We start from the raw sequence: 13,150 nt of genomic DNA on the forward strand, positions 1-13,150 counted from the left end.
AAGAGAAAACAATGAAAACAAAAACTAAGCAAACAACTAGAACAGGAATAGAATCAGAGAAATGGACGTTACATGGAGGGTTTTCAGTGGGGAGGCAGAGGGGAGGAATAGGGTGGAAAAGGTACAGGGAAGAAGAAGCATAATTGGTAGTCATAGAATAGATGGGAAGAGGTCAAAAATGGTATAGGAAACAGAGAACTCAAAGAACCTATATGTACAACCCTTGGACATGAACTAAGGGAAGGGGGAATGCTGGAGGGTTGGACAGTGCAGGGCAGAGGAGGAATAAAGGGGGAAAATTGGGAAAATTGTAATAGCATAATCACTAAAATATACTTAAAAAAGAATTACACAAAGGAATGTATTAATCAGTTTTGGTAACAAGCAACTCTCAACACCACAGTGGTTAAAAATAATAAAATTTACTCCTCATCACAGTATACATAGGCTGTGGAGAGTCTGTAGCTCTTACTCAGCTGTGCTTTGCTCAGTGGATGTCTTCACCTGGGACCTGGGCTGGTGGAACAGCTCCTATGTGACAGGTCCATTCACATGACGGAAAAGAGGAAGAGAAAGGGGGGAATATCACATTTCCTCTTACAGCTTCTTCTTAGGCATTTTCTGCATGCATTCTACCACCCCTCCTCCCACCCAAATCAGAGGCAAACAGTAGAGATTCATGTTCATCCCCCTTGAGGCACATTCAGGGTGGGGATGTGCAGATCCCTAGAGGTAATGAGGCAAGGAATCAGTAACTTTGAAAAAATGAAACTAGTTCAACTTGGAGCAGAAACAGACACACAAGCACCAAAAGTTTATGAGATATATGTTGTAGACTTGCAACGAGGAAGATAAAAAGAGATGGAATAATTTGATTCACCAAGAAACATCAGCTTTGCAGATACTCCCAAGAGTGGAACAGATGGGAGAGTCTACAAAATCTTACTGTGGCTGTTTCGAGCCAGTGTGAGAGGGTCAGAGGTCAGAGGTCATATCACTGAGTTCAGCACAGCTCAGAATGGTGGCTACTCAAGCTCGCTGCTCCCTGTGAGGGGCCCTGAGAGCAGGTCCACCTTCAAGATCACAGCTCTCTCTCTTCCAGGGGCAGGGCCATGCTGGACTCACTTTTTTAATTTTATTTTAATCATTGTTCAAGTACAGTTTTCTCCCCCCTACTCCCATTCCAGCCCACCCACCCAACCCTCCCCCCTTCCCCCCATTACCCCTCACCCCTAGTTTTTGTCCATGTGTCCTCCAAATTTGTTCCTGTAATCCCTACCCATTCCCCCCTGAAATTCCCTCTTCTATCCCCTCTGGCCACTGTCAGACTATCCCCTATTTCAGTGTCTTTGGTTATATTTTGCTAGTTTTTTTTTTGTTTTGTTTTGTTGTTTAGATTCCTGTTAAAGGTGATATCATGTGGTATTTGTCTTTCACTGCCTGGCTTGTTTCACTTAGCATAATGCTTTCCAGCTCCATCCATGCTGTTGCAAAGGGTATGAGATCTTTCTTTCTGCTGCATAGAATTCCATTGTGTAAATGTACCATAGATTTTTGATCCATTCATTTACTGATGGGCATCTAGGTTGCTTCCAGCACCTAGCTATTGTAAATTGTGCTGCTATGAACATTGGGGTGCAAAGGTTCTTTTGTATTGGTGTTTTAATGTTCTTAGGATAGAGTCCCAGCAATGGAATTGCTGGGTCAAAAGGCAGATCCATTTTTAGTTTCCTGAGGAAGTTCCAAACTGCTTTCCATAGTGGTTGTCCCAGTCTGCAGTCCCACCAACAGTGCACTAGGGACCCCCTTTCTCCCCACATCCTCTCCAACACTGTTGTTTGTTGCTTTGTTTATGATGGCCATTCTGACTGGTGTGAAGTGGTATCTCATTGTGGTTTTAATTTGCATCTCTCTGATGGCTAGCGATATTGAGCATTGCTTCATGTGTCTTTGGATTTTCTGTATGTCCTCCTTGGAGAAGTGTCTGTTCAAGTCCTTTGCCCATTTTTTAATTGGGTTACTTGTTTTCTTAGAGTGGAGTCGTGTAAGTTCTTTATATATTTTGGAGATTAAACCCTTGTCTGAAGTATCATTGGCAAATATGTTTTCCCATACAGTTGGTTCTCTTTTTATTTTGATACTGTTTTCCTTAGCTGTGCAAAAGCTTTTAATTTTGATGAGGTCCCATTTGTTTATTCTTTCCTTTATGTTCCTTGCTCTAGGAGACAAGTCAGTAAAAAAGTTTCTGTGTGAAATATCTGAGATTTTCCTACCTATATTCTCTTCTAGGACTTTAATGGTGTCACGCTTTATATTTAAGTCTTTTATCCACCTTGAATCTATTTTTGTATAAGGTGTTAAGTTGGTGCTCGAGTTTCATTTTTTTTGCACGTAGCTGTCCAGTTCTCCCAACACCATTTGTTGAAGAGGCTATTTTTATTCCATTTTATGTTGCTGCTTCCTTTGTCAAATATTAATTGACCGTAGAGGCTTGGGTTTATTTCTGGGCTCTCTGTTCTGTTCCATTGGTCTATGTGCCTGTTTTTATGCCAGTACCAGGCTGTTTTGATTACAGTGGCCTTGTAGTATAGTTTAGTGCTGGACTCACTTAAAGGTTCTCTGTGTCCCAATGAGCTTAGTAAATGCAGAACTGGGACATAGTCACATTGCTGCTATAAATTGAGCATCTGCTCTGTGCCAGTGATTTTCCATCAGCTCTAAAATGTGACTAACTTCTCAGGCCATCTCCATAACATAGCTGGAAGTTCTCTATTTGTATAGATAAGGAACAAAATGCTTGAAAGTGTCATTTCCTGTCATGAGAGAAATACTCAAGAGGCATGTGTGAGCTTGAAGCCGAGCTACTGAGTCCAACACTTGACAGCCTAAGGCCAGACCTGAGGTGTGTGTGTGTGTGTGAGAAGGTTCTTCCTGAAGGAGGTGAAAAACTACTTGCCCTGGAAGCTAACACTGGACATCAGCCTTGGTACTCAGAGTGGTCACAGATTGGGACCTGCAGCATCAGTATTAACTAGGAACTGGTTACAAGTGCAGAATCTCTGGGTCACCATAGACCTGCCCATCAAAATCTACAACTAAACAAGATCCCAAATTCATATACCCATTGATGCTGGAGAGGTTCTGGTCTTGAATGGTATTTCTCATCTCTGCACTGTTGTCATGTGTGCTGGATACCTCTTTGTGGTGAGGCAGTCCATGCATTGTAAGTCATTGAGAGGCAGCCCTGCCCTCAATCCACTAGGTGCCAGTAGCACTTCCCTAGTTGCTGACAACAAACAATTTCTCCAGATATTGTCAATTGTTCCTTGGTGGCAAAATCACTCCAGTTGAGACCCACTGGTCTGGACTAGAAGCATCTTGAGGGAGTTCCAAACAAAGCCAATCTCTTTCTCAGTTCATAACTTAGGGAAGATGCTTCACCCTCTGAGCCTCATTTCTGCAAATGTAGAATGGGTTTCATAATAGTACCAACCACACAGAATGGACATTTGTAAGAATGAAATAAGACAATCCACATAAGATTCTAAGCTCAGTCTACAGTGTATAAAAAGATCTAAATATATCTTATAATTAAACATTTTTAATAGAAGGAATAAATGATAGCTCTAAATTAGAGTTATAAGTATGTATCTCCTAATTGATCTGTCAGAAGTCAGATAAAGCCACGAATTATAGTACCATTTGTTTTGTGGCAAAGGAACACATCTCTCTCTCTTGTTGAAGAGGGGTTAGCAATTTTCTGAAGATATCAGGAGCTGTTCCCACCACAAGTCAATACTGTGGAAGTCCAAGTCAAGACAGACTCCTCAGTGGTAGATATGGAGAAAATATTAACTTAAGGTTAGGATAAGGTTGAAGGAGATTAGGCCTCTGGGAGGCAGGTGAGTTCATAGAAAAGGAATAACAAAAACTGGATTCACCTGACCTCTAATATGGTCTACAGGGAATAGTGAATCAGCAGGAAATTTTCCTTTCTTTCCAGACCAGGGTCCCACGGGGAAATAATGTGCTCAGAGGTGGGAGTAACAATGAAAACAGTCCCTAATGAGCAGATAAAGGGAGCTGAAAATATCTTCTTGGTTGCAGACCCTTAGGGTGTGCACCTTCAACTGGACAGAACATGATTGTTGCCTTGGGATTCCTAAGTCTGGTTGGGGACCAACACTTTACTCTTTTCTGTTGTCTTCTTTGGGGACAGAGTTTTGGTCTTCATCATCAATGATCCAGGCAGGAATTCAGACTTCCACAAAAAGAATTTCCACTCAAAGACCCCATGCAGGTGAGTCTGAAAGCCCAGTAGCTACTTCAGGAAAGATTTCGAGATATTGGAACCTGACAACAAACAGTTTCAAGAACTTCTACTTGAAGTCACCTGAGAGCCAAACCAGCCTAACTCACAGCTGAGAGGTTGCCGTCTTTGTGTGCTACACAAATTAATTTTTAATCAATTTATTTAATATCTTGCAAAGAGAAGTGTCTGTTGGATTCAGCAATACAAGAGTAATTGTTGACAATCAAGAGATAAGAATGGAAGTCCAGTTGGATGAGATGGAGGAAGGAAGTGGAGGCATAAAGTATTTTAATAAAATTAGAACATATTAGAGGAATTTTGTAGTTAAGGACAGTAGGAAAATAGAGTAACAGAGGGCATTTTCCTAACTTTTTAAGATAGGTTGTATTTGAGCCTGTTTTGTATTTGTTAGAAAGGTTCAGACCCATGGACATAGATATTACCTCGCAATAGCAGGTCCTGAGACATACCTTGCAGAGTACCATTGTTCACATTGGGAAATCCACATGAAAAATTGCATTTAATATGCTAATGAGCATTACTTTGCAATCCTTTATTACCAAGAGATGGGGAAGCAATGGAAATATTTTCGGGGTAGGGGAAAAAATTAGCCAAATCTCATCATCAGTGATAACCATTCACTTAGTAACAGGGAGGAACTGTGCTAAGCTTTATGATTAACATATAATGATTAATTTAAAATCATTCTGTTGTTTCTCTAAGTTCAAGCAGCTAACATGTGGTTGGTAGACCAAGATTCAAAACTGAGATTCAGTTTTCTGATTCAAGAAGTTTTGCACCTAAAATCATTTAGAAACATCTCACCAATTATCTTTTTAGTACCTTCATATTGTTGTACATTATATATTTTCTGTTGTAAGTTGTGTGTTTATTCCCTTAGCTTATTGGTCTAGTGGATGTTCAATCAGGAATATATCTTGACACCATAAAGATAGTGCTCTTTTCTCTTTTGGGTAAATCGGGTTTTTTTTGCTGTTTGTTCAGTTATTCTGGGCGTCAAGGGGATAGAACTGCGGTGGGAATGCTGCCAGAACCAGGCAGCTTTGTCCTCATGTCAGTTGCTCATGGGCCCTCTGAGCTTTTGGATCTCATTTTTCTCTGTGTCTATTTCTCTCCTCTCTCACTTTTCCCCAAATGTCTCTTAAATTTTTTAATACAGGGCACAAAAATGATGTCATTAAAATGGATTCCCATGTTTACATGTTCTCGGGAGGCTTACCGACTTGTTGGGAAATATTCCTACATTCTTTATAATAAAGATAATTTGATGTTAAAAACTTGCCTTTCTTATATCATTCTCTTCCCAATTAATGTGGTGGTAAGTGAGGAGAGCAGGGAGTCACGAGGACCCAGGTCACAGTGTGCTGTGTGTGTTGTGTGTGTACACACACACGCATATTTTGTGGGGCATGAGTGTTAAGTAACACTGTGGGCAGTGTTACCTAAGCTCATGTACTCCAAAATGTGGCCCTTTAAAAACAGGCACTACAATCTTAACCAGAAGATGGAAATAAAGAAAACAACAATTCTATGCACAGGAATCCTTCGAAACAAAATGTAAAATAAAAAAGAACAACATGTAGGAGAGGGACTACCTATGTCTTGATAGCAGTAGCAGCAGCAGCTAAGGCCACCTCGTTCCTCCACATTCTCTGACACCATCCCTCATGACTCTGCCTCTTGCTCATTCCCCTTCACACTCTGACTTCCCAAGAACCATATGATTTCACTCATATGTGATATAAAACTGAAGCAACAAATGAGCAAACAAGATAAAACAACAAAAACTCAGGCGCAGAGACAATGATATGGAGGTTACCAGAGGGAAGAGAGGTGACAGGGTAGTAAAGGGTAAAGGGAGTCACATACATGGTGACAGAAGATCTGGCTTTGGGTGGTGGGCTCACATGCAATAAACAGATGGTATATCATGGAATTATACATGAAACCTATATACTTTGATTTATTTTTAAATTAAATTTGTTGAGATGACATTAGTTAATATAATTTTATTAATCTATGTGACCCCAATAAATTTAATTAAAAAATGAGCCTTGGGTATCTGAAACAAATGCCATCCTCAGAGTCTTTGCCCTGACCCTTCTCACAACAGGGACACACTTCCCCCAGACAACTGCATGACTCCCACTCTGTCTTTCTCCAGGGCTCTGTTCAAATGTCACCTGGTTTGCAGGGCTTCCTGAACTCTCTGTAAAATATAACACACCACACACTCTAGTTTTTAAAAGATTTTATTTATTTATTTTTAGAGAGAGAGAAAGGGAGGGAGAAGAGAGGGAGAAAAACATCATTGTGTGGTTGGTTCTCGTGCACCCCCTACTGGAGACCTGGCTCGCAACCCAGGCATGTGCCCTGCCTGGGAATTGAACCTGCAACCTTTTGCTTCACAGGCTGGCACTAATCTACTGAGCCACATCAGACAGAGCCCCATCCACTCTATTTTACACCTGCTTTTTTTCATAGCATCTGTCATCCTCTGACACAGTATATTTTTTATGTTTGCTAATTTATATTCTGTCTCCATCATTGGATTGTGGGAGAACTTTGTTTCTCAGCATTCTATACTCTTACCCTAGAATATGATTGGTACTCAACATAAATTCCTCAAGTGCATGAAAGACTTTTGCATTAAGACTGTATATTACATGACCTCTTGGGGATAAGACTGAGTGTGGGACAAGAATTCCTAATCACAGATGTCACATCAAATTCTTTAAAGACAATATGCTCAATATAAATATAAATGTATAATTTCTTGACTGAAAAACATACATTCTAGCATTTCACTATGGTAATACCTACATGTGTAAAAATTAATCATTTTATTTTTTTCCCTAGTTGTGAGCACAACTACATGGTACGAGGCAATGGTTCACAAATTTCAGAGTTCCTTCTTCTGGGACTATCAGAAGAACCAGAACTGCAGCCCATCCTATTTGGGCTGTTCCTCTGCATGTACCTGATCACTGTGTTGGGAAACCTGCTCATCATCCTGGCTGTCAGCTCAGACTCCCACCTCCACACCCCCATGTACTTCTTCCTCTCCAACCTGTCCTTGGTAGACATCTGTTTCACGTCTACCACCATCCTGAAGATGTTGGTGAACATCCAGACACAGAGTAAAGCCATCACCTATGCAGGCTGCATCACCCAGATGTATTTTTTCCTGCTCTTTGCGGGGTTGGATGATCTCCTCCTGACTGTAATGGCCTATGACCGCTTTGTGGCCATCTGTCACCCCCTGCACTACACGGTCATCATGAACCCCCGACTCTGTGGACTGCTGGTTCTGATGTCCTGGATCACATGTATCCTGAATTCCTTGTTAGAAAGCTTAATGGTGTTGCAGCTATCCTTCTGTCCAGATGTGGAAATCCCTCACTTTTTTTGTGAACTGAAACAGGTGGTCCAACTTGCCTGTTCTGACACCTTTCTTAATGACATGGTGATGTATCTTGGAGTTGGTCTGCTGGGTGGTGGTCCCCTGGCTGGGATCCTTTATTCTTACTCTAAGATACTGTTCTCCATACATGGAATGTCATCAGTTCAGGGAAAGTATAAAGCAATTTCTACTTGTGCATCTCACCTGTCAGTTGTCTCCTTATTTTATTGCACAAGTGCAGGAGTGTACTTTAGCTCTGCTGGTACCCACAGCTCACTCTCAAGTGCAACAGCCTCAGTGATGTACACTGTAGTCACACCCATGCTGAACCCCTTCATCTACAGCCTCAGGAACAAAGACATAAAGGGGGCTCTGAAAGGATTCTTTGGGATGGCAGCTATAAAAAGACCAATCATCCTGGGTCTGAAAAAATGCCCATAATTGCACATAATGTTGAAAACATTAGAGCCAGAAATTGCTATTCTTTGATTAGATTGGAAAAATCACGCTTTCTATTTAATGACTGGAATTTCCATTTTATTAAAATTTGAAATTCCCTATACAATTTAAAAACTCACTTGATTGAGCTTCCCGCTCTGTCTGATATATGGACAGTTTTTCATTTTTAAATTTTCCTACTCTCCCCATTTTTTCCCCAAAGTTGGATGAGAAATCTTTGGACATTTCCATTTATTTTATAAGATAAATTGGATTTATTAAAATTATTTTTCTCTGAAATGATATCTAACTTCCCAAGTAAATTTTCTATAGTATTCCTGAAAGAATAGTCATGAGTTATATTGCTGACATGGAAAAAAACTACACTTGGCAACTAAGGGCACTTATATAATTTTATTGTAGAAGAAAATTTGAGAACAGAGTTGTCACTTTGAGTCTGTCATTCTTTCCTACATCATCATCACTATCCTAGCTATTCTTCCTGATATGTAAACTCTAACATGCTATTGAGTTTTATAACTAGTCTGTTAGTGTATTTTTTTCAGCCCAGTGTCCTCACTGCCTACTATAGGTACTAACAAAAATTGATTATCACACATATATTGCAAGTGAAGTCTACACTGAAAGGCAGATTTGGATAAAGAGATTGACCTAATACAGTCTTAGTGTCAGAGACAACCTCAAAAATGAGGAAGCAAAATTTTTAACCACACATTTGATTACTATGAAATTTTTTTTTTACTGTACGTGTATTCACTGAAGTATGGAAGACTGGTGTCTGTGTACAAACGCCTCCCAAAATTTAAAAAAGTTATAGTCAATATACAATATGATATTAGTTTCAGGTGTATAATATCATGATTAGACACTTATATGACCTCCCCAATCCCACTTCTGAATATTTATCTGAATAAATAAAAAAACATCTAGTCTAAAAGACATATGCATTCTTATGTTCATTGCAGCATTGTTTACAATAGCCAAGGTATGGAAGCAACTTATATATCTATTGATAGATGAAGGGATAAAGAGGTGGTACATATTTACAATGAAATATTATTACTCAGCCTTAAAAAGAATGAAATTTGTGACAACGTGGGTATTATCATGCTAAGTGAAATATGTGAGACAGAGAAAGACAAGGGTTATTTCTTTTTTTCTACTGAGGTGAAGAATTGGTTAGCATGCTTATAGTTTCTTCATTGAATTATCTTCCTGTTTCTGCTTTAAAACTTAAAGTGCTGCATATAGCTATGACTCCAATGCTCCAAATGAAATGTCTCCTCTTTTCTAAATTGTGTTATAACCATGAAATGGACAATGAATAACAATATTGATATTGTTCATATATATGAGTAACATGTATGAATAATATACACTATATATGAATGATATATATTGAATAATATATGTTATATATGAATAGTATATGTATATTCATATATGTGTGTGTGTATATCCTCATTGTCAATGGATTACTAGAGTTTGAATTCCTATTCATTCTAGTGATTCAGGTAACAACTTTTGTGAAAAGGGGCATGTCCTTTCAGTTTCCTCTGGGTTAGTGAACCTCAATGGAGTTGCTTTCTAATACATTTATCTGAAATAAACTTTAATAACAAAATAATCATAAATGCTATCTCCAAATGTCTGTACAAATGCCTAGAATGGGAAACAGCATATTATTATATAATGATTGATCTCAGTTGTATTTTCTTTTATTACTGTATCAGTTAGCTATTGCTCCATAGCAAGCCATCCTAAAAGCACATAATTTAATATAATGTCTTTATAATCAAATGGAATTGTATGGTGTGGAGTTGTTCTGATCTCTCTGGGCTCATCTGAGTCTGTATTCAGATGTGAGTTGCTACATTTTGTTTCTAAAGCTTTTTCATGATGCCTAGTTTATCTGTATTGCACTTATTTCTTCAGCCAATATACGATGTTTACGCTATTTATATATGTGTGTCTTAATCTTACAGTTTATTTAAAATAGTTTATGAAATATGAATTGTCTTAATTTAATATCACAGTTCCTATATTTATATATGACACCTTGCTTTCTTCTAGTTATAAGGTATGATTCCCAACATCATTTGGTGTGACTCAACTACCTGTACTCTTGATCTGAACATGAGTTATATATACATCACCAGAATTTTTAATTCTAACTGATTTACTGGAGTATATAAACTGCACATATTTTAAATGTATAATTTGCTGAATTAAAGGAGCCATACATAAATTAAGAGCACACTGCATGAGTCCATTTGTACATAATGTGAGATGATGCACAATAAGTTATAACTGCACTTTGTTATTGTTAAGAATGTTATCCACCTGGCTTCACTTTTCTATTTTATTTTATTTTATTTTATTTTATTTTATTTTATTTTATTTTATTTTATTTTATTTTACTTTTTCATTGACTTCAGAGATAGGAAAAGGGGAGGAGAAAGAGAGAAACATTGATGTGAGAAAGAAATATTGATCAGTTGCCTTTCACACGTACCCTGGCAGGATACTGAACTCCTAACCCAGACATGTGCCCTGACTGGGAATGGAACCCATGACATTTTGGTTTGTGGGGCAATGCCCAACCAACTGAGTGACACTAGCCAGAGCTTTACTTTTCTTATTTCTGAAGATAATGTAAAAACCTTAGTGCACTGTTGGTGGGATTGCAGACTGGTGCAACCACTATGGAAAACAGTATGGAATTTTCTCAGAAAACTAAAAATGGATCTGCCTTTTGACCTGGCAATTCCACTGTTAGGATTATATCCTAAGAACCCTGAAACACCAATCCAAAAGAACCTATGCACCCCAATGTCCATAGCAGCACAGTTTACAATAGCCAAGTGTTGGAAGCAACCTAAGTGCTCATCAGTACATGAATGGATCCAAAAACTATCGTACATTTACACAATGGAATACTACACAGCAGAAGGAAGGAGCTCCTACCCTTTGTGACAGCATGGATGGAACTGGAAAGCATTATGCTAAGGGAAATAAGCCAGGAGGTGAGGGACAAATACCATGTGATCTCGCCTTTAACAGGAACCTAATCAACAAAACAAACAAGCAAGGAAAATATAACCAAAGACATTGAAATTAAGAACAAACTGACAGTAACCAGAAGGGAGGTGGGAGGGGATAATGGGGGAAAAGGGTGAAGGGTTTACAGGAACAACTATAAAGGACACATGAACAAAAACAAGAGGGAGTGGAAGCAGGTGAGGGAGGTGGGGAAGACTGGGGCGGGGGTTGGGAAGGGGTGGGTGGAAAAGGCAGAAAACTGTACTTGAACAACAATAAAAATCAAAAGTATTTAAAAGAAGGAAAACGATTATCATATCAATAAGAAAATAAACCTTACTTCAACCAGATGTTGTAAGGAATAAGTAAAATGTTAAATATACTTTGTTGAATGCAAAGAAAATGTTCAAGAGTGAGGAGTGTGTGTCTGTGTGTGTGCACTTAAATACATCTTTCTTTCTTTTTAAAAATTATTTTTAATTGATTTTGCTGTTACAGTTGTCCCAATTTTCCCCCGTTCCTCCTCTCCATCAGGCACCCCCACTTCTTCAGGCAATTCCCCCACCATTGTTCATGTTCATGGATCATGTGTATAAGTTCTTTGGCTACTCTATTTCCTATACTGTACTTTACATCACCATGGCTACTCTGTAACTACCTATTTGTACTTCTTAATCCTCTCACCACTTCACCCATTCCCTAACACAACCAACCCATCTCACGACCATCAAAATGCTCCCCATATTCATGACTCAATCTCTGTTTTTCTTGTTTGCTTAGGTTGTTTTTTAAATTTAGCTATTGATAGATACATATTTATTGCCATTTTATTTTTCCCAGTTTTGATTTTTTTTTCTTAAATAAGTCCCTTCAACATTTCATATAATAATGGTTTGGTAATGAACTCCTTTAGTTTTTTTTTTTCTTGTCTGTGAAGCTCTTTATCTGTCCTTCAATTACAAATGGTAGTATAGCTTTGCTGAGTAGAGCAATCCTGGCTATAAGTCCCTGCTTTTTATGACTTTGAATAAATCTTGCCAATCCCTTCTAGCCTGCAAAGTTTCTTTTGAGAAATCAGCTGACAGTCTCTGTAGGTAACTAATGGCTTTTCTCTTGCTTCTCTTAAGATTCTCTCTTTATCTTTAACCCTTGGAATTTAATTTTTTATTGTTTTTAAAATGTTATTTTTATTTTTATTTTTTATTGTTGTTCAGGTACAGTTGTGTCCATTTTCACCCCACTACATCAACATAAAGGAAAGAATAAACAAATGTAGGATCTTATCAAAATAAAAAGCTTCTGCAGAGCTAAGCAAACATCAGCAAAATGAAAAGGGAAACAACCATATGGGGAAACATATTTGCCAATGATATCTCAGACAAGGATTTGATCTTCAAAATACGTAAAGAACTCACATGAATCCACCCCAGGAAGACAAACAACCCAATCAAAAAATTGGTAAAAGACTTAAACAGACACTTCTCCGAGAAGGACATACAGAGGTTCCAGAGGCATATGAAAATATGCCCAACATCAGTAGCCATCAGAGAAATGCAAATTCAAACCACAATGAGATGCCACTTCACACCAGTGAGAATGGCCATCATAAACAAATCAACAAGCTACAAGTGTTGGAGAGGTTGTGGAGCAAAGGGAAACCTAGTGCATTGTTGGTGATAATGCAGACTGGTGCAGCCACTGTGGAAAACAGTGTGGAATTTCATCAGTAACCTTCGGTATTTCAATTATAATGTGTCTTGGAGCGAGCCTCTTTGCATCCATGTTGTTTTGGATTCTCTGTTCTTCCTAGACTTGCATGTCTATTTCCTTCACCAAACTAGGGAAGTTTTCTTTCATTATTTTTTCAAATAGATTTCCAATTTGTTGTTCTTTCTCTTCGCATTCTGGCACTC

General features: G+C 38.4%; 1 protein-coding gene across 1 annotated transcript; it reads left to right on the plus strand.

Moving 5' to 3' along the window:
- The first annotated feature begins 4,121 nt into the window (after nt 1–4,121).
- Nucleotides 4,122–8,365, plus strand: LOC114503696 (olfactory receptor 7A17-like). The gene is made up of 2 exons (XM_036032455.1): nt 4,122–4,300; nt 7,193–8,365. Exon 2 carries the CDS (start codon nt 7,209–7,211, stop codon nt 8,175–8,177), a length of 969 nt encoding a protein of 322 aa, XP_035888348.1. The 5' UTR covers nt 4,122–4,300; nt 7,193–7,208; the 3' UTR covers nt 8,178–8,365.
- The last annotated feature ends 4,785 nt before the right edge of the window (nt 8,366–13,150 follow it).

Source organism: Phyllostomus discolor, chromosome 8 (assembly GCF_004126475.2).
Source record: "Phyllostomus discolor isolate MPI-MPIP mPhyDis1 chromosome 8, mPhyDis1.pri.v3, whole genome shotgun sequence".
NCBI classification, from domain to species: Eukaryota; Metazoa; Chordata; class Mammalia; order Chiroptera; family Phyllostomidae; genus Phyllostomus; species Phyllostomus discolor.

Excerpts from the sequence above, each read along its gene's own strand:
- LOC114503696 (XM_036032455.1), top strand. The coding sequence starts at position 7,209 with ATGGTACGAGGCAATGGTTCACAAATTTCAGAGTTCCTTCTTCTGGGA.